General features: G+C 41.0%; 1 protein-coding gene across 2 annotated transcripts in view; it reads right to left on the bottom strand.

Annotated features, from left to right (window-relative positions):
* Positions 1–22,585, bottom strand: part of furinb (furin (paired basic amino acid cleaving enzyme) b) — a 94,796-nt gene that overhangs the window by 6,229 nt on the left and 65,982 nt on the right. For both annotated transcript variants that reach the window (XM_042495967.1, XM_042495968.1), the window contains exons 7-13: positions 17,445–17,533; positions 13,572–13,744; positions 9,072–9,284; positions 4,961–5,061; positions 3,237–3,340; positions 1,333–1,450; positions 207–386 (exon numbers count right to left, since the gene is read on the bottom strand). In XM_042495967.1, coding sequence (XP_042351901.1) covers positions 207–386; positions 1,333–1,450; positions 3,237–3,340; positions 4,961–5,061; positions 9,072–9,284; positions 13,572–13,744; positions 17,445–17,533 — 978 coding nt within the window. The remainder of the gene's footprint in view (positions 1–206; positions 387–1,332; positions 1,451–3,236; positions 3,341–4,960; positions 5,062–9,071; positions 9,285–13,571; positions 13,745–17,444; positions 17,534–22,585) is intronic.

Genomic DNA, 22,585 nt, shown 5'->3' with positions numbered 1-22,585 from the left:
TGTTTGTGTTATTTTTCTGTGGCAGAATGCAGAAAGTGTGTTTTTTTTCCAGAGAGAGTATACTTGTGGGAGTAACTGTGCACAGATAAAATTGAGGTACATACACATTGTGTTTGTCTGTGTGTGTGAAAGAGAGACAGGCAAAGAGAGATTTATACCATGGCTCGGCTGTTATGTGTGTATAGTGTGGTGTTTTTACTGTGTACCTGGGGAAAAGTAAGGTGGAGCGCGTGCCCAGTGGGCTGATGAGATGAATGGCCAATTTTCCTCGCTGGTTGTGGGAGAGAGTGAGGCGAGCCTGAACGTGTTCCAGAGAACTGACGTACTCCGGTCGTCCCCAGCAGGCATCCACGCTCTTGCTGAACACTAGCTTGTTCCCGATGTCTCTGCAGGTTTGACAAGTAGAGGGGAGGGTGGTTAATGTTGTGTGGCTGCAGAAACGGACACAGACAATAGCGCTGTGCTACAAATCTGTGCGACCATCCCGACTCCGAGGAGAATGCGGTGACATCTATCAGGCTGAGCTGGATGATAGAACAGCAAGTGCCCATAATGAGACTGTTACACCCCACCCATGGGCGGCCCTATGGAGCAAACAACACTTCATCACTGACCCAAAATAACCACATAAATCACCTTTAAAACAATCAAATCGTGGGATTTATTAACATAAGAAAGGCAAACAAGCCAATAAAATCCCAGGCTGAAAGGCATCAAGACTAGCAGTCCCCACACGCAGTCCTGTCAAGGAAAAAACAACTCAGACGTGCAATGGAACGGCCATTCAAGATCGGATTCCAAATCAAAAACTTGGGCAAGATCCGTGCAGACAGAGTCAGTCTAATTGACATTGGTGGCAATGGAAAGCAGTATCACGTGTTCATCATTTTTCACTTTTATGTGGTGTTATTGTTATGAAACGTGCTTTAACAACTTTGTAGTGGCATTTCCATTTTCATTCAGTTGATTTGTGTTTGATAGAAGTCTTTGTGAGCATGTAGTAGCTTACTAGCCTACTCCTCCCGTCTCAGTATATGCTTCTGATGTTCAGAGGCTGGCCAAACAAACATGAGTTTGCTGCGGGCATCCATGCTTTTCCACGCAGATGCACTTGAACACATTTTAATCGGAAGTCGGAAAAGCCAACACGGAATTATCAACTTCCTATTTGCAATGGAAAGCAGCACAATGCACCTCGTTAGGAGATGCAGCACACCTGGGTAGATCTACAGAGCATAGAACAAATACTGTACAGCCGAAACAGAGACTAAACCTAACTGTAGTTTACACACAAATACACTCACACACAGAGCTGTTAGTCACCCTTCTGACCTTGGTTCTGCAAGCATGGTGTGAACACACTGATGCTGCGGTCCCACTGTGGTCCAGTTCTGTGCCAAAGCCACCATAGCACCCGCATCCAGGAGTCCATAACCATATGAATGACTCACTGTGGAGAGAGAAGATGGAGGGGCAAAGAGAGTGGCAGGTTGGTGGGTGGTGGCGATAAGATAACATCACAGAAAAACAAATTACTGTCAGTCAAAAATCTACTCTTTACTGTGTTATTATGGTGTTATATTTGCTCTTTAATCCTGAACCCGCAATCATAAAAGTACTTCCTTTGTTTATCCACATCAAAAAAATCCCTTTTTTCTTATTAAAAGGAGAGGAAAAATGTTTTGAGGAAATATCAGAAACGCTCCTTTCAACATAGCTGGCACTGTAGCTTGCACGTCAGGGCAGACAGTTTGCTGTTAGCAGCAGTATTAAAAAGTAAGGACCACACCAGCATCTAACGGACTAAAGAGATCCTTGCAGGTAAGTTGACACTCTGTTTAATGTGCTGCAGCTCAGCAGCTAATTAGTCATCTAGCCTAGAAAAATGATGTTGCAGTGCACTTTTCCCCGGTGAACGTTTGTTTGGTGGCCAAACATAAGCTGCGTGTTCATGTTTGTAAGTCAGATAAGGAGACTTTAACAGGAGAGCTAATGTGGGTTTTTGGTCAGAGTCTGTGGATCTGTGTTGTAGCTGCTGTTTGGTTCATTGTGTCTGTCTGATAGAACACTGATGTCACCGCTTCATAAAGAGAAGGTTTTGAACGAAAAATGTAAAATCCTACAGGTAAACACAGAAGAAGTGATTTTCAGAGAAGATACAAATGCTGTAACCATGTCTAGAATGGTGTATTTTTAGGGGCAAGGCCTCTTGGCCTGCAGGAAGCCATTTTTGAAGGTCTCATGCCAAGGCATCAAGGTCATAAGTTTACAAAAACTGCCTTTTTAATGCATTTAAACAATTTTAGGGAAATAAAATCACAATGTTTCATTTGAGTGCAGGCTGATGAGGTAAATGATATGTGTACTGTATATGGTGTCTTATATTTCCATCACATCTATAAGAATATGTGCGAGACAGATATACATATTTTCTAATTGATAAGGATTACGTATGGGATTGTTCGTTATGGAGAAGTAGTTAACAATAATAATTAATAACATTAACAACATCTAATAACACTTTTCCCAATGCCATCCAAAACTACTTGCATTCTTATTGGTCACACCACACACTTCGACTTTGTTACTGTCGGCCAATCAAGTGCACGTATTAAAATTCTGTTGCTGGGTGGACTGACAGGAGAGGATAGAAAACAGACAGAATGGAGCACTAATGCTGCATCGGCCGATTAGTACACAATTTTATGAAGGTCATGAAAAACAGATCTAGGGGCCAAGACAGCAATGGCCGTCTGTGAAATTCCTGCCTTGGCTGTAGCAGACACAAACATGCAAAAAAAAAGAAAAAGAAAACAGAAGAAGCTATAATTCTCCTTGCAATCAGAGCAGAGACAAAACAGCAAGCCAATCCAGATAACCAATTTTAGCTCATTTTTTGGTTGTAAGAAAATGCGGCATACTGTAATGCGTTGCCAACTTGGTAGAGCATGCAGGCAAACCTGAGAGCACACAGAGTGGAGAAGTTGAGTAAACAAGTCCCTAAGGATTTGGGAGCACACAGAGCAGAGACTTTGAAACTGAGTGAGAGGTTATTATTGTGTGCTTATGTGCAGAATTGCAAAGAATCTACTGTGCGCAGAATAAACAAAATGCACGTGCTTATAAGAAATCTCTTTTTTTGTGCTCAAAATGTCCCATTGTGTGCTCAGGATTGAGGCACAAATATGACACCATGTAATACTATCTACGCTCGGTTTGGAGCAGGAAGCCTCTACCTCTGCGTCCCACTCCATTGGTCTTCCAGTCTCCGGCGCTGAGGTGTCCGGGCCGGGATGTTCTCACCACCAGGTGCTGCATGTCCCTCCAGGTCAGGTTCATACTGCAAAGACAAAGGAGGATGAGCTGAGTACTGTACTGACTTCCCATCATGTAATAGCTGAAGGTATTAACTTTCCACATTATGCACATTATGTGAAAAGCTGACCTCGCCTGTACGATAATACAGCAGAGGAAATGTGGGGAGCTGTGGGATATGGGAAAGGTCAGGAGTCTGAGTCACCTGAAATATGATCCACCTGAGCATATATACAGGAGGACAGCCATACATTTCTGAAATATTATACTGAGGCATACAGGGGAGCCTTGAGGGATATGTCAGTCAACCATAACAACGGTATGAGCTCACATTATGGTTTTAACACCGGTGTAAAACACCACCATTAAAGGTACATCATAACCTATTGTGTTGAAAGGTCAGGGAACACAGTAAAACAGGGGATACAAGACTGCAGATGACTGTGTCTAGACCTCTGTAATGATAGTTTCTAATGAGGTCTGGGATTGGGGGATGAGGTCACCTACCAAGCACCTTTCAATAAAAACGTTTCTTTTTTTAATATAGATTTATTAAAAGGCGCATCAGGGAAGCATTCAGAGGAAAAGCCTTTAAGACACCAATGAGGAACAAAAAACTGCTCTGTGGGTTAAGATAATCAAACCATGAATCACACTGCTTACTGACACCACAGCAGTCAGAAATAGAAACACGGAATTGCACTGTTGAGCATCACCTCCGCCGCTCTCTGCATCAGCATTCACATCTCACATCCTCTCATGTGTTATTAATGGACAAGATTCCCCCACATCCACTCAATGTCACCTCAGCCAAGAGCGAAGAGGAAAATAATAAAATAATAAAACACCAGAAAGCAAAAACACACTGCCTATTAAATGATTCCATCTCTGTGAATTCCAGTGTGGTCTCAGTCTGATAAACTAGCAGCCCTGTTATTACTGCTGCCTGTCAGCAGGGTGGTGTTAAAAGTGAGAGATAGTCTGCATGGTGCAAACTTTAGGTCTGTCAGTCAGTGCCCTTCTCTTATGATATCAGAGGTGACAGTACAGAGATAAAACTGGGATGCTGAGTATGTATACCTGTGCTGAAACTAGGGCTCTGGGAGGTAATACAGGCTTTGATTTTGACACCTGTCAGCTAAACGCTAATGTGGAAATGAAGAGAATTATGCAGAGTGCTGGACGGCTGACTGATAAGAGGACTTAACACACGGCAAGATATGACTGAAGATACCACCATAATGGAGAACACATTAGTGCGACTGACAGAATCTTGGATTCTGACACACGGAGTCCTGAGTGAACGATAATGAGATACATTCTCCAGCTCCAAATCTTCACTGCCTGGCCCTACAGGTATTCAGATGTCTGTGTGGGCTGCAGCTGCTGATTTGTCTGGCTAATTAACTGATTATCAAAAGCTTAATTTGCTGAGGAAAGGAATTTCTAGGCTGGGATTTAGGCCAACGCCAACTCCCAGACACAAGTGCATGCGCATACACACACACACGCCTCCTACGAGTGTGTGGCAGAGCGTAACAAATGAAGTTCACAATAAAATTTAATTCAAAAAGTGTTTACTGTAAAAGCGAAATGTCTGCAGGCTATAAATATAGTTATGTTACAGGAGGAGGTTCGCACTTACTTGGCCTCCAGAGCCAGCGCGATGATCCCAGCAGCCAGTGGTGCCGAAGCAGACGTCCCTGTGTGAGAGTCTGTGCATTTCTGCCTCAAGTCTGTGGTCACCTTGGAGACAGGAGAGAAATGCACAGAAATACACAAGGTTAGACACAGTTAATATGACACATTGAGTTTCCCACTTCAGCATGAGTTCACAGTGAGAGAGGTTGGACAGGGGGAGGGCTGGGGACAATGGGAGCTCTGCCTGCAGCAAACGGAGGCAGCAGAAAGAAGGAAGAGGAGAGAACGAGCAGGTAGGTTCAGTCTCAGGTCTGTGGATCCATGCCAAAGGGTCGCAGCCGGGGCAGTGAATGTCAGCCAAATCAGCGAAGTTAGGTCGGGCGGAGGTGAGACAAAGTATGTTAGCACTCCGGGTACACCTCTGCTCTCTGCCAATGCCAGAAAGCTAATGAGGCCTGTCTGGGGCGCGACGGGGACACGTTGAAAATGACAAGAAGCCAGAGGGCAAGGCGAGCTGTGAAGGTCAGGGACAGATTCTTGGTTTGCAACTTTTGGCCTGACAGATTGTGGCACTAATGGCCATTATCTGTGGAAAGAAGTCTACGTGTCAAAGGAGTAAACAAAGGGAGGTGTCTGCACAGGTCAACTGTTGGATGACAGAACTGGATGAAACGACACTCAAACAGTCATATTTCATTAATTGTTTTTGGATTGCATTCACTGATTTAGCGATTAGTCATTTCTCAAGAAAAAAAGTCCAAATATTTCCTGGTTCCAGCTTCTGCAGTATGAGGATTTCTACTTTTCTCAGTAGTTCATCATTCTCACATGAATGTTTTTGGGTTTTGGACTCTGTGACTAAAATCATGGACCCAGTTCAAAAAATACCATCTGAATCAGGATGATCCTGATCTTGAAATCTCATGTTTTGCTATCCAGGATCACCTGATCCATCTTACTAAATCAACACTGAATTGAATCTCCACGACTTAGATACAACAGAATTCTGATAATCTAGTGCAATAAATGGCACTATATATCATAATGTAGGCTAAAAGCTATGTAAAGAGCAAAAGGTAAAATAACCAGTTATTTAAGGAGACAGAGAACAGCATGGAAGATGCAACTGTCAAAAAACGCTTTTGGCTGTTCAATGTAATTGATATAAAGCGTTAAATGAAAATGAAAGTAATACTCAAAGATTTTTATTTAAATAAAAGTCAAAAACTAATGCTGCGTTCATGTGATGTCGGAAGGTCGGAGTTTCCAATTTGGAAAGTCATTCTTCCAACTTTGTTGTGTTCATGTGCTTTGAGGTATAAAGTGGGAACAACGTGGAAGCTACAAAGAAGATGGCTTGCATTTTAATGCTGAGTGTTTAAACAAAAGGGTAACAGCTGTTTCCAGTTTATTCATGACAACAAAGAGCAAAAGAGAAAGATAAGGTGAGCCATGATTTCAAAGACATATATTTCAAACCATTAAAATAGCTTAAAAATAGCTTTGCTTGACTTGTTATCAGGGTTTATGTAAGAAAAAAAAGGTGTTTCTAACTGATCCATGTCACTCTACATGTGCAGCAGTTCACAATAATACCATATTACACTTAACATGTGATCAAAAATTGATATTTAATACGTGAATTAATAGTTTCTTACCATTTTACTTTGATATTTATATTTTGCTTCTCACCACGTCTTCTGAATCTTTATTCTTGATTTTCTGCTGCACATCTTTTAAGAAGCACTTTGAGCTGTATCTCTTGTATGAAAAGTGCTCTATAAATAAAGTTTATTATTAATATTATTGACTTTTGTCCGCCACGTTTATGCATTCGTGATGCTGGCAACTCGTGTTATAAATGAGTTATTTTTCTGACATGAGCGGCCATTAATGTGAGTTTTCCTAGTGGGAAAGTCATTTTGATTATTCCAACATCACTGAATGAGGGAACAGAATGGTGCCCCCCTGCTTTTGCAGTATTACTGAATGTCTATGATGACATTCACACACACACACACACACACACACACACACACACACACACACACACACACACACACACACACACACACACACACACAGACACACTCACACACAGAAGCATACATATATGATGTCATAACCCTTTCATCTCACTAGCTGCAGGGCTCATAAACCCAGCTGATATAAATAAATTCACCAGTCTGTTTTAAAGCCTTAGTCTGCCAACATACACGCTACAATTACTACTTTTCATCATAAGTGCCGTCTGTCATGATCCTGGGTTTTATTAATGTTCTGTTGTCTTTTGGACTTAGAGTTTTCGGTTTGTGTTTTTCCTTGTTTCATGTTTTCATCATGGTGAGTCTGTTTTCTGATTTGTTTTGTAGGTTATCTCCTCATGGGCCACCTCCTGTATTACTTGCTGTCTTTGTCCGTTATCTCCAAGCCAGCTAAACACCTGCCCTGCATCAGCCCTGTTAGCCCTTCCTTGTTCCTCAGTTTCTCTCAGCCAATCAGCTCCCTGCCTGTTATTCTCCCTCATCACCTTGTTTTCCTCACCTGAGCCTCTCTGCCTCTTTTCTCCACCTGCACTTCATCCCCTCGTCAGTCTACTTTAAATTTAAATTCTGGCTTTAATTTCAGTCTTTGTTAGATCCTTGATTAGTTTGTGTGATTTTCAGTTGTCGTTGGAATAAGGAACAATCTTTTTGAGTTCCTGTTGCCTGCCGTCTCCTTTTAGGTCCACCTGCTCCGTATTACATGACACCGCCAAAGGAACGAAACAGAGGCTTTCAAGATGTTTACTTTCAATATGTTGGTTGATACTGACAGCAATTTGGGGCTATATTATAACGATGAAATCCTTTCATCTACATTTTTTACTTTACTGTACTAAAAGGCTTATCACATGGCCTAATGTATACTTTTTGTACTTTCTTACTGTAACACTTAAATAAATCAAGTGCCAAATGTAAATATATGTATATGACCAAGTTTTGTTATGTTTTGTTCCTGAAATACACCTTTTACTGAGATTTTTTGGATCAATGGTATCCCAATCATACTAAAAACCTTTGAACAACACGTACTGAAGGTTCGATCCAGATCAAAACCAAGACTGGACTTCAGGATAAAATCCATTTCAGGATCCTTTTTTTGTTTGGAAACATCAATTTTCAATATCTAATAGCTGGAATCCAATAAGATTACCTCTGACCAACTGGGCCCTAGGAATGTGAGATGGGCTTTTTTGATTTATTTATTTTTACTATATTCTGACATTTTATACGACATATAGACAAACCATATTGAAAATAATAGTTAGTTGCAACCCTCCACTGATTATGTTTTTACTTCTACCAAAAAGTTCCAAACCATTTACAACTTATTTTCTAAATACCAAGTAATATTCCCAGTGCCCCAAGAGATGTCAGGAGACCAAACGTGTTCACTAAATGAGCTACTATCAAGTCCACGCTGGATTTGTTCAAAAGCCTGGTCCTGCTTGTGATTTGACATTCTAGACACAAAAATACCAAACACAAAAATCCAACAAAGCGAACATAAATCCTTGTTTTGGATAAACGACAGCTGTATGAACTCACTGGCACAACAAATGACAGTTTCTGACTGCTAAAGCAACAATAAAACAGCTGCTGTAAATTTTAAAATGACTTCAATTTCATCTATTTGATGAGTTGTGTTTGCCCGCCTGCAGCATGCCTCTGGTGTATTTTGGAGGGAATGGTAGATTTATGGCTGTTTTGTGATTCGATGTCCCTGGGGCGAGTCTTTCTTCAGCTGACAAGCAGCTTGAAGGAAGCATGTGGCATCTCTCAGTGTTTGTCAGCTTTGCTCACTGTATGTTACACATCAGTCATTCTCATTTTGACAGTTTGATGCCTTGGTTTGATATGCGTGAGACGAGATTAATGTGCATGTACACTCCAAAGGGGCTCACCGTGGTTGCATCAACTTTTGGCTGACTGAAAAGGCCAAAGCAAAGTATGTGTATTTTTATTTTTGCAATGCTGACATTTGCAGCGTGCTAGAGATTCAAAGTAAAAAAACAATCCTACACAAGATCTAAGATGTTCAAAGTGTGAGTGTGTGTGTGTATGTACACTCACTATTTGTTTCTCCCCCGGGTTCCCGGAGCTGAAGGTGGTAGCGAGGGTGGAAGAGCAGGGCTCGCTGTACCACGGCACGTTGCCGGACTGCGTGGTGCTGCTGATGGAAAGGGTGTAAATGCTGTTGGTGTATCCGTCACAGTTGCAGCTGTCCTGCTCTCGGCCACCATTACCCGAGGCCCACACAAAAATGGAGCCTTGTCCGCCACGTCCCTATAATATAGAAACACACATAAAGACACACACAGACTAGCTTTAGAAAGCCTAACAAGAGCTAGTTGAATTGTGAAAAATTGACTTCGACAAAGACGTTTGTCTCACTGCTTAAACGCCTTGTCACTTATGTGCTTTCGTTCAGAGGCAGTGAACCGCTGTAGGCTCAACTCTTATTAATACATCATAATGTCAGGCGACTTATTGCGGCAGAACATCAGATAACAAACAGAAGAAATGTAATTACAAAATCTACTCAAGCTGAATATAATTTAAGGGCATGATAAATGACAACATGATATCTGGCAATGAGACTGCACGCTCCGAAAAGAAACGTGCCTTATGAGACGTACATTTAGTCCAGTCGGGCTCCGACTTGCCAATGGTAAGTTTGAAACATCTCAGTAACAAAGGGTGTCGTTTGTCAACTCAGGAACATTGCAAAGATTAGATTGCTGCTTTTGTTCCAAGACACACAAATCCTTTTTTATGCATTTGTCTCCAGCTGATTAGATTACTGCAACTCTTTAATCGCTGAAATGCCCCCAGAAATCAATGCACCGCCTTCAGCTTGTACAACTTACAGCTGCCAGAGTGTTCACAAGTTGTAGGAAATGTTTGCACTTTTTTTTTGTTTTTGGCTTCCTTACACTTGTTACCTATGACCTTTAAAATTGATTTTTAAGTTTAAATGCAGATTTTTAAGGCACTGGTTGGCCTGTATCCTTCCTACACTGTTGACCTTTTTTTTCTGTCAGTAAGTATGTAATAGATGCCTGAAGTCTGCACACCAGTGGTTGTCCCCGGGGCCACACTGGAGACAGAGGCAAAGGGCAAAAGGGCATCTGCAGTCAGAGCTCTGAAGCTCTAAAATAGCCTCAGGGTGGAGAACAACCTCAGTGTCCCTTTTTTTAAAGCCATACAGACACATTTTTAACATTGGCTTTTAATTAGATTTACTTTAGCTGTCATGTTTAATTAAGCCTTTGTTCTTCTTCTAAACAATGTATTTAGCAAGTACTTTCTTCTCATTGTTAGACCTTATTATCTCCCAGCCTTTGATTCGCTCTTCTGTGAAGTGCTTTTAAAGTGTTTTTTCTTTTTCTTGAAAAGCGCAGAATAAATAAAGGTATTATTATCATCACAATATACTGACAAACACGCATTTATATTCAGCGTTAATCACACCCTGTCATTCAAAAGTTAATTAAACAATTAAAGTGAAATCTTCCATCTAAGTGTGAGAGCAGCAACCAAGAAACTGTGACATTCAGCATAAAACCGAAAGATTAAAACCTTTTCTTTGTCCACATACAGTTTGAAACAAGACTGAAAACAAAATATTCTTTTTTGGGAACAAAACAATGAACCAAAAAATGCATATGGTGAAGAAACAGATCAGAGAAAGTGGAGGGACCTTTATTAAATCCCACATATAGAGCGCAGGAATAATGAGACAGTTGATGGCAAGAAAGACATTAATAAGGTGAGAGAAAAAAGCCGTATAACATTTCTTCCTCTCCCCCTCTTGGTCACCTGCAGATACACAAAACTATTCAAAAAGTAACATGAAAAAACAAGCGTTTGATGGAAAAAGCTGCAGGAATGTTTCGCTACTCCGGTTGTTAAAGATCACAATTGTCTGTTGTGCTTCAGTCTGGCCTGGCTGCTAAAAAAAATAAAAGTCCTGTCACATAATCAGTTCCACTATTTTGTCTTCACAGTCCCGACAAATATAAAGATACAGGAATCTTTGCCTCCTTATCGCTGTTGTAGCAACACTGTTTTCTCTGGCTCTGTTAATCACATTTGAAGCGTGTAAGTGTACAAAGGGACCTCAATTTCACCTGAACACAGTCTTCAAATGAGCTTAACTTTTTTTTAAAATAGGATTATCCTTTTAGTTTTCTTAATGGATTCCTACATCTCCATCACAAATTACCACAAATTTGGGGCAAATTTTCTTTCTACTGTTGGCTGTCTGAATCGTACCGAATCAAGAGTCTTGGCGCTCGAGCTAATACTAAACCTTCCATCCCAATTTTTATGACCCAACGTTGCCTTTGCTGCAGGTTACAGAGGCCAGACGATAACACTTCACTGCCAGGGGTTATCTCACTGCCAACAGAACACACGCTGAACCAGAAAGGTCCTGTTGTGCTGCTGTCAGGCAATTTCTCCTCACTAACACACCGTGATATGTGGAGCATTTCATATTTTGGGAAGTGGCATATGAATCATTCTTTTCCTGCAGAAAATTTGCAGTTTCGTTCATTTACACGCCAATTACTGCGGTCTTTGAATCCAACTATTGTTCTGTATCAGTGACTGCTGCTCCGATTCTTTTCCCTCCCATCTCACATTTATCATTTAGCTGCCCTGCTAATGCCTTTTGATGCTGCATGCTGACACATGAGAAATGATGACATTAGCCAAAGATAATATGTCATACACTTTAATGTCTAACTCTATCCAACCCGAAAAGACGAGTCAGAGGGCAATTACCAAACTCACCTTGAGTTTGTCCTTTCCTACGGTACATCACAGAGAGATATCCTCCACAGATATTGCTTCATATGTAGTTTAAAAGGAATAGTTCAATATGTTATGAAATGTGCTTACAGCATTTGCTTCTTTGCCGAGGGCTAGATGAAAAGATCAAAACCCCTCTCGTGTCTCTACGGTAAATATGAGCCAGCAACTGCTCAAGTTAGATTAACATAAAGACTGGAAACAGGGGGAAACAATTAACTTGCATGTCCAAAATCTACCTACCAACACCTCTGAAGCTCCATAATTAACACATTAGAGCTTGTTTGCTTAATCTGTACATAAAGTGAATTGTAAAAATGAAAAATTGCCATTTTAGCGTTTTTGAGTCAGACTATTTCTTGCCTGGGTCTGGCTACCATTAGGGAGCTCCTGACATTGTATCTCAGTGCCTTCAAATCACTGTGTTTCCTCCAACCCTAACCTGAGCTCAATAATATCCCTAACTCCTAACTACAGCTGATATGATATCACTTTTCACTGCAAGATTATCATGGCCAAAAGAGTCCACAATAATAATGCTATCAGTCAAATTCATCTTTAACGTTGTTTCATTTGTGTTTTGTCTCTTTCTTGGCAAATGAAATTGCACTCAAAATATGAGTGTGCAAAGGTAGAGAGAGAGCCTTTAACCACAACTGTGCAAAATCTTACAAAAAGAGCAAAAACACTTAATGGATATGAGTGAAAAATTTGAAAAAGTGAAAAGACAATGCCCGAATGGAAAGAAACAGAAAAGATTGAAGAAGTGCTGACATGATATTAACAATAATTGAGGAAATCCAGTCATAAAAAGGACCCTTGTGGTTTTTTTTAAAGAAATACAAGTCAGAACTGATCATGATCAGTGACTTCTCGCTGCTCTTGCTTGTTTACTTTCCCTCACTTCATATTTTTCTGCTGTTCATCCGCACCCCACCTGCAGTGGCTCTATGCCTCCTCAGGGAGGGCCGTGCCACACTTTGAGAGCCACGGCCTTGACCCCAAACAGTTATCTTTGTGAGGCCTAACCATAATAAATCTTGTGCTCTAACCCCAACTGTGGAGGGCAATAGTCTGGGCAATACTGTTGGAATAAGAAACTGACTTATGCACTAGAATGGCAAATTTGGTTTTCGTATGGATAAGACAAGTGAGATACTGTATAACATGTAAATTAATGAGCTTTAGAGGTACTGATACACAGATGTGGTTACACTTGGACAAAGCCAGGCAAAATGTTTCACCCTGTTTTCAGTCTAAGCTAAGGAAATCATCTGCTGGCTTCAGCACATGGATGGATTACTGAAAGGACCTAACGGGCACAGGCCCAGGGGCCCAAAGTGTCAGGGGAACCCCTGGCCTTTACCTGCAAAATGTGAAATTTTAAATGAACACATACTGATCAGGAAGAGAGTTAAAATGACCACAAAAAGATGCATAATGACTAAAAGGAGATGCAAAACCACCATAAAATCTGTGTCTTGCTGCCAATGTTTATATTGCCTTCTTGGCCAGGTCGCTCTTGAAAAAGAGATTTTTATATATATATATATATATATATCCTGTACTTGTAGAAAAATAGATTAGAGGATCAATGCCACTCATCACAATACCACTCTGGAACAGCGTATATTCCAAAAGTACAAACCTATTGTCAAACCTTTGTATGATGATGTGAGTTTGATGGTGATGCTAGAAGCAAGAAACAAGGAAGATATTAGTAGATTAAAAGTCCAAGCGTATGCTCTGACTGACCTTGGTGATTCCCTGGAGGAAAGCCTCCTTCGCCAGCTTGGCAGGGCCGTCCAGTGACTTGCCATCGTCCTCTGGGCCCCAGCTGGCACTATAAATGTGGATGTGCTGCGGGTTGAGGCTCAGAGAGTGGGCCTCCACCACGTCTGTCACCTCCCCATCCAACATACGAACCCCTGAGAAACGAACAGGCGATGCAGTGCAGATTAGGCTACCAAACTAGAGACGTGAGAAGTGGTGGGGAAAGAGTGACAGAATGACAGACGATGAAGAGAAAGTGAGCATAAGAATTTTAGCTTCAGATGGGTGGGGAAGTGTCAAAACCTGAGGAAAAACAGCATGAAATGACAAGAAGAGAAAACTTGTCATAAAAAGACTGAAAGAAATCGGTCGTACCGAAAATTCCCATTTTATCTTCTGCCAGAAAACAAAACAAAACAAAAAACAGAAAACAGGAGAAACAAAAGACTTCACAGGGCTCCAGTTTTAATGAGTAAGCATACAAAGCTTCACCCACAGACGCTGCTCCAATGGTTATTACATTATTTTACCGTCACATAAACAAATACCCAGCTGGTTGTTAAACCAAGAAAGGCCGCCTCCTGACCCTCACCAAACACAAAGAAAGGACAAGTAGACAAACCTAACAGACTGCAGGAGCCAGAGATATGCACATCCGCACGGATATAAATGAGCTGTGAGTTTACAGAGCCTGGTGTGTCCACAGGGTAGCACTGAATGTCACCTTTCATCATACCTGAACGCAACCCTGTCTGAGCCTTTGAAGTGAGCAGCCTCAGATCACTACTTGCAACATTAATGGCTGTAGAGAGGCGTAAAAATGAACCAACCTCAAATAAGGTCCATTACTGGGAGAGGAAGTCCCAGACCTCAAAAGCCACAGTGCGACTGACGACGTCCACATTAAGACTTAAATAATCCATTCTCAACAACCTGCATGGCCCTGATGGCACAAGCACACGCCAGAAGGGATGCAGCCAAAGCTGTAATTACTCTGTTGGCGTGGGGATTCAGCATTACACAAGTTTGAATACTGAGTAGCTGGGAAAAAACAAAATACGCTTAACTGGGCTAAACATGCAACATAAAGAACAATGTTTGCTAGGTTGATCATTATGCACGGGTTGTATTGCAGCGGTAATGATAATCACTGCCGTAACAATTCTCATCAACTTCCTGCAGCTCAACGCTTCCTTATTAAGACACTGCTGTGCAACTCCAGCAAGTTAGAGGTAGCAGGTAGGAAAGCTATGAGCTTGTGTGTGTGTGTGTGTGTGTGTTTTCATGTGGGGGAGGGATAACAGGTAAAGTAGGTGGAGGGAAAAACAGAGTGAGCCAAGTACGGTCAATTACAGGTTTTAAACACTAAACACTAATCATTGCTCAGTAAGGATGCACATTAAGACTTCTCCCATGAACCTGACTGCTTGCCCACACACACACACACACAGACACACAGACACACACACACACACACACACACACACACACACACACACACACACACACACACACACACACACACCATTGGTATTTGGGAGCAAATCACAGCTGTTTATAAGCAATCCACTGACCCTGTGACGTGAACAGATTCACAGAGGAGTAATTTATGAGAACAGGGCCACTGCCCGCCTCCGTCGGGAGACGAATGGTAATGAAGACAAAGAAGGAGAGTTATGAGTAACATCTGTGAACGGGACTGCTCAGGGCTCCGCGGGCTCCACTGAGTCTTGTTGGCTGCCATCATGTCACTGATAGATTGTTTGGTGACAAAAGTTACTAAGAGCCCCGTTGGAATACTTTATCAAGTGCAAACATTATTAGGAGACAAAAAGAAAACAACCTTTCAGACTTAATTTGCGATTGCAGGTTTGATTTAAATGGCCCCCTTTAAAGGAATATCTTCTTTCTTAATGAATATCTGCACATGCTGACAACTTTATTACTGTTCAAACAAGAGCCTGTCCAAAGAGCAGACCAGCTTTTTAGGCCGATGATTTACGCAGTGGTATGAAAAGAAGTCCGCTGGGTTGTGGAGTCAGTTTTCCTGGCAACAAAATGCTGAATTTGAGCATCACAAAAGACTGAACAAAAACACTTAAAAAATTGAAGCTGCTTTTCAACTAATTGGTAGAAGAAAGACTGGAGTTTCAGGCCAACTGATAAATAAAGGTAGCCCGGTAAAACCATCCCGATGACGTGAGCTCAACATTCTGTTTGGCTCTCTGTATCAGTCTGGACTCTCTGCCCCCGAAACACTTCCAGTGGGCGGGAGTTAGTCAATTTGACAGACTAACGTCTTCAGTCAATCCTGATGCTAGCACCAGTGTCTGCTGCTCTACTACACAAATATGATTTCAGTTAGACAGTAACAGTCTAAAAACTATAATTTATTTATATTCACCACTTGTATGTGACGTGATCCTCGTTGACAACAATTCCCATGAGGTTTGCTATACACTGGCATTTCCAGCGTATTTCAGCATTTCTCATTCAGCAACCAGCTGCCTCGAGACTGCCGAACATCAGCTGGCAGTCCGAAGCATTGTAATCTGCATGGCTATGATCCCCAGCTTTGCAGCTTTTCATATTGGCTCCTCTGTCATGCAATAAGTGGCGAAACATTTTCTTCATCACCAACGGAGCCAGTTCGTACATCAAGCCTTTGCCAAATCCAGTCAGAAAAACAGCGCAAAAGTCTTTTCCTCTGAGAAACTACTAAAGTGCATCCTCTTGTTCTTGTTTAATGCCTACATTTTCAACCACACATCAGATCCCTGATTGGCCAGCTGGATTGCAGACTCTGGGGTGACTGATACTTAGTTTCCACTAAAAGTTTTTTAAATGCATTATGGAAAAGGATACTATATTTTCGTCATACTGTCTGTGCTGGAACACATTCCCCGCTTTGTCTGAAACACTCTGTTAAACGCCTGTTTCCTTGAAGGCCCCCCCTCCCAAAAAAGCCCAGTGTACTGTGATTGGTCAGCGTTACCATGTCTTCCATTTCTATAGCAGCATTTTTTACCTTGGAAAATCACCAATATCAGCTTCTAAACACAACTGGACATGTTTGAGCAGGAATATGGTCCAAAATCTGGGAGAAATTGAAACATCTGCAGAAGATTAGCGTCCTTGACGTTAGCATCTAGCTTCATTTTGAAGTATAGCCTACATAATGTAAACACTTGCAGTAGCGTCCTTGTAGCAGATGACCCTATAAAGAAATCTAGCATAATGTGACATCATACTGTGACCAGATTAGAAAGAAACTGTTGGAAACAGAATATTCACAACTGTAGGACACCTGAACGTTTTGCTCACAGGGATTACTTCTACATATGTTTCCTCTTTACTTGAATCTGTGGCCACCTTTTATATGAATACACTTCATTGTAACACTATATATAAGACTCAAAACAATAGGAGCATTATAGATCCCCTTTGACAAAGCCACCATCAACTCATTTCCAGAGATAAAACCTGCAGAAAGCATAGGCTATTCTTCCCAGTAGCAATAAAAATAAAACAATTCAACAATTCTGAACAACAGGCAGTCAATTAGTTGGTAAACGATAGTCAATGAACTAGAAAAACCCCCATTATGCTTATCAGCTTTAAAATCTATTATTGGGTCTATAACAAAATGTGAAGACACCCAGTTCTTCACAGTTGTTCAGGTGCCCAACTAAGGAGACTCTTGCTGTGACAAATTCACATCTATGTTAATTAGTTTGAGTGTGACTATCATTGTGCATATTATTTCTAATTAAAATAATATCAAACTCATTTAAATTAATATTTCTAATTAAACACTGTTCCCAATTAAAAATCCCAGTGGTGTGCTTCACTCACCTCCAATCTTAGCATTATAGGCCACACCGACACCACACACACCGTTGTTGGCTGCCGCTGCAACTTCTCCCGCACATCGAGTACCATGTCTGAGGGGAGACAAAGTGACAAAGGAAGGAGGAAGATTAGAAAGAAACAATTTACACATCAAGCAGGAGCATCACAATAACTCAACCAAATACTGACAGCAAAAGAAAAATCAGCAATTGTTTGCAACTTCCTGAACCGAGCTGGGCTTTTAAACAATACTGAAGCTGAAGCGCGGCTAAAAATACACCACGGTTATAAGAGAAGCATAAACCCAGTGGCCCTTTTGTGACTGCAGCAGACTTGTGTTATAGTCATGTCAATAATTGCACCACAGCTTGATTTGCCCTTCCGAAAGAAAGGACTATTTGAGTAGTTTTAGAATTAAAGACCTTTACCAACACAGAAAGCAACGACCTTCATGCTAAGCATTACATGCAATTATTGTAAGTATTGAGGACACACTTTCTTTTTCACACAGCACAATGCACACCAACAAGCAATTTCAAGTGTAAAAAATTCACCGCTTTGTACCTGCACTGTAGCAACGTTAGAGTGCCGCAATCATACATACAAAGGAAAAAGTGTTGCTTGTGTGGAGCAAGTGCAATTCTCACTTGATGATCAGATGACAAAAATGTTTGGCTTTTTTTTCCATTTGCATTTTAATGTTTGAAGGCCATGAAAAAATGTTCTTAAGTCAGAGTCTGAACTGTTTTGGTTATTTCACATGAGACATTACCATATTTGTGTTTCCATAACTGAAAGAAAGGTGATGCTACATCTGTGCACCAATCAGGGTTTAGTAACATTTGTATCAAAATCTAATGACAGCTGTGGGGTTGTTAGCTAGCACTGTCAGTCAAATCTGACCAAACACACCCACACAGTCCCAATGAAGCAGAATCACTAAGGTTTTACAAGGCAAGTTAAAATGCAACAACTAAAGACTTTTAAGCTTCAGTGTGTAGGATTTAGAGGAATATATGGGTGTAAATAGAAATTAAAATAAATATGTTTTCTTGCTTGTATAATTAATTATCAGAGAAAAAAGGTGAGCACTGTTTATAATGAGCCAAATAGCATCAGAGAACGTCTTATGTGAAATTGCTTTATTTAGTGCTTTTAGCAGTTAAACCACTCAGTCTAACTGTTTTGAAGATGTAGTGATCTCTGCGGATAAATCAGCTCCCGGTAAAAACTCTCTGATTAATGATCACTTGAGGAATTCTAACCAGGAGAAGTTAAAGCCCACGAAATATTATACACTGTTCCTTTAACTTTGATTGTTGTCAAACCAACTTGCTCAAAGATTGTTCTGAATAACATCACAGCGTGTACATTGATTGTACTTATGAGCACAATAGTGAACACGGTGAATATACTGTACTTCCACAGCCCATTTCTGTTAAACACAGCCACCTCAGAGAGCTCCTCTTTTTACCTTCACTCAGTTTCTGAGAAAAAAAACATATTGACAATCTATTCTCCTGGTGCGCAGCCTACAGGGTTACAGGATACAGGCACTTCTAATCAAAAGTAGCTGAAGTGAAATCTGAGGACAAACACAAAGACCTGTCTAAAACTAACTTTACCTTGACAGTCATTGCCGATCCAAATGAGATATGAGATTTTATCGATGTACATGAATTATTCACTCTGTCTCTCATTAATACCACCAAGCAGTCTTGAGCTTCAGAGACAGACAGATTCCCTATGGGGCGTTGTCTTGATGTGAAATACACCAGCATTTCACAAACAAAACCCCCTAAGAAAACAAGCTTTATCAACTGATCTGCTCTTATAAAAGACAATGAAGAGTGTAAATTGAAACCTTTCCAGCTTTGTATCATTCCAGGCAAAAAAAAGAAAAGGTAATCGTTAGTGAAATGGATTTAATTTGTTTCATTGACTTCAGGGGTTGAAGCCGTGTGATCAGACTGTGAATTGATGGAGCAGAATGAGCATTTGGCATTTAACACAGGTCATTAAGATTGTCTCCAGATTACAGTGCAGATATCTGATTAGGAGGTGTACAGTTTCACACCCATCTCTGGGATGAGCTGTGTGAATGTTATCGGAACAAAGCTAATTACAGCCACAGTATATTGTTTTGGAAGCACCAAAAAAAATTACTTCCTTTTTGATCTCCCAACCTCCTCCCGATGATGAGGCGGAGGACAAAGTCGTTTCACAGGGTCAAAGCACGGCTACGCCTCCAGCTGGGATCCTGATTAGACTCAGCGTAGCTCTGTGATACATTACCCACCCCCTAATTCTCAGTTTTGTTCACTCTAAAACATTTTAGCCGAGAATTGCTCCTGTCTTGTCTTTCTCAATATCTGTCTCTCTCTTTTTCTTTCTTTAACTAGCTCAGGAATAACAATGTCAAAGAATAAAACGTACAGCAACAAAAAACACAGACAGGAATAAACAATGTTGCCCCCTTACAAATCATTTATCACATGACCCGGGCTGTCAACAACTACAAGCACTGAAGTGATTTTTAAACAAGTAATCAAGGGGCATGACGGGTCTTATTTTTCACTGACGGATATGCCCTTACACAAGGACCTTGGCACAACATATGGCAGGGTGTAATACATCACAAAAGCAATTAAATTATTATAATTGCTATCAAGAGGTTAAACTACATTGTTTTACTGCTAACCAGCTTGTATAAATGGCAGCAATTGATGGAAAAGTGAAGGCTCCCTTGTGAACAATATATGTACTTGGGGTTAAACTGGGACTTATTACCCGGGGAGGCTATTGGTTAGCAGCGTTTTGCAGCAGCTGAGTTTGTGAAAAATGTGGCTTCAAACCCCATAACGACCCAATAAGCATAAGAGCATCATTATAATTCACATGCACAAATCAGTCCATTTGTCTGAGCAACAAAGAAACATCAAGTGAATAAAAAAAGCTTGGGGTATAGTCCACAGTCTGTTATTCAGCTTTGGGGCATGTTGATCTCTGTACAGCGGGACATCTCCATCTGCATGTGAAGTGGCGAGCATCTATTGTTTAATCAGAGCGCGAAAGAGCCACGGACCTGCCCACTCATTACATTTTAGCTCACCGCTGCGTGCCTCACAATGACTGACTGACTGTCTCCACAAGCTCGTCCACACAAGTCAATCATGTCATTGTGTGCTGAATCACTATGGAGTGGGTGCTAAATGGTGACTGTCAGTCATTTCAAGCCAGAAAAAAAAAGTGCGAGTGACTAGCTTGTAAGTAGTGTTCTCTCCCCTTACTACAAAAATATGAGCGGAAAGACTGTTTAATGACATCGAGAAGGCCGGGCATCAGGGCAGAGCACGATATCACCGACTGCATTTTTATATTTTAATGAGTCTGCTTAACATAAAAACAAAAAGTAAAAGAGATCTATACTTGAAGACATACAAGACACTAAGTGCCTCCTCTGTAATTTAATGTAGCAGTGGGTCACTGCTGCACACCAGTCTCCATTTTACTGCTCGGGGATCCAGTGCAGGTTCAAATTTATGGGCTATCTTTCTTGGAAATGATACCTAAAAGATACACAGCACATCAGGTTTGCACTTGTTAGTTTTAGTTAGAAGCTCATCTAGATTTAAAGCAATTCACACGTCACATTTTTCTTTTGCAGTGTTGTTAAATTTCTTGTGGTGAAATGCTACTGAGTAAACACAGAGGAAAAAAAAAATCTAATGGGAACACATTCTTTCACTATCCTTTAATACACAGCCCAGGGAGGCTGCGACCATCCACACCAGCCAAAAACACACATAGTCAGCACCGTGGCCAGCCAGATGGCAAAATACTACATGCTTGCAATGTTGCAGCAGGCATTTGCAGTTGAATTATACTGCAAATAGCAGCTTCAATTGTCAACTCTGACTTTTGTTAAAAAAAAAACAAAAACAAAAAGCTTGGCCCACAGCTTTGCCTTTTGAAACAAAGATGTTTGTGTCTGGGAACTAAATTGTGTCTTTTTTTTTTTTAATGCCTGATTAGCGATGCTGTGATTCAACCAGTCACAGCTCAACCTAAAAACAATGAGGTGTGTTATCTTTAAAATTCAAAGGAAAAACCACAAGGGTTAATATACGCACAGGTATTGTTTCTTCCACGGCATCATAAAAAAGGTTTTTGTGCTCCAGACAGCATAAGTCCTCAGACCAAGGAGCTGTGGCCACAGATGTGATGCCAGGCAGGAGATTAAGCCAGAATGGGCAGAGCCAACACAGAGCCAGAGGCCTGGGAAGACGGTTATAGAACGGCCATACACACCAAGATGCAGCTGTTTTGAATACTATACATATGTGTGTGTGTTGTGTGAGAATGATTGGCCTGGATTGAATTCAGCTAAACCAGCCAGACAGCTTAATATATCCGGGGAGGCTCAGACGTTCCAGAGCGCACAAAAGAGTTTGAGGCGAAGCCACAATTCTATCTGTCAAATATCCATGAAATGAAATGATTTCCCAGACACTTTACTGAATGCCTCCATTCTATATCAATTTAAAATAGATTGGAAGAGGTGTCAACGACTCTCAGGGTCATGCATTAAGTGCAGTTTGAAAAGTTTGTACAAGAGATGTAAGGGAGACAACAAAACGCTTTAAAAATAGAGCGTCCTCATCTCGGAGAAATAAAATCACGGTAAATAAATCATTAGTGCACAAGCCAAAGAACAGTAAAAGCTACAAGCTTTGTTCAACAGACAAGCTGTGGAGAAAAGACCCAACAAAGCTTAAAGATAAAAGGCCGCTGAACTAAAGAGGCTCTATTCACACAGCCAATGTGACCTCCGTTATCTTATCAGAGGGAGCAAAAGGACAGAATGAGGTAATGCTTTTATCTCCCCTCCTCAGGACAAGGCACCATATTTGGTCAAGTCATTGCCCTGCCATTTACTGCAGAATGTAGACATGTCACCCAACACAATCTGTCTGGACCGGGTGTGATGTAAGCACAGACCATAACAGCCAATATACTGTACAGTGCAGTCTAATATTATCATACAGTATGTAGACACACCCAGCAATTATATATTGTAATCATCTTAGTGACGGTGACACTTAATTCTAATCTAATCCTAAATTAAGCCCTAAAGGGACACT

Source organism: Plectropomus leopardus, chromosome 11 (genome assembly GCF_008729295.1).
Source record: "Plectropomus leopardus isolate mb chromosome 11, YSFRI_Pleo_2.0, whole genome shotgun sequence".
In the NCBI taxonomy this organism is placed as follows: domain Eukaryota; kingdom Metazoa; phylum Chordata; class Actinopteri; order Perciformes; family Serranidae; genus Plectropomus; species Plectropomus leopardus.
Note: the sequence above shows the minus strand (reverse complement) of the source record. Positions and strands in the feature narration are given on the sequence as shown.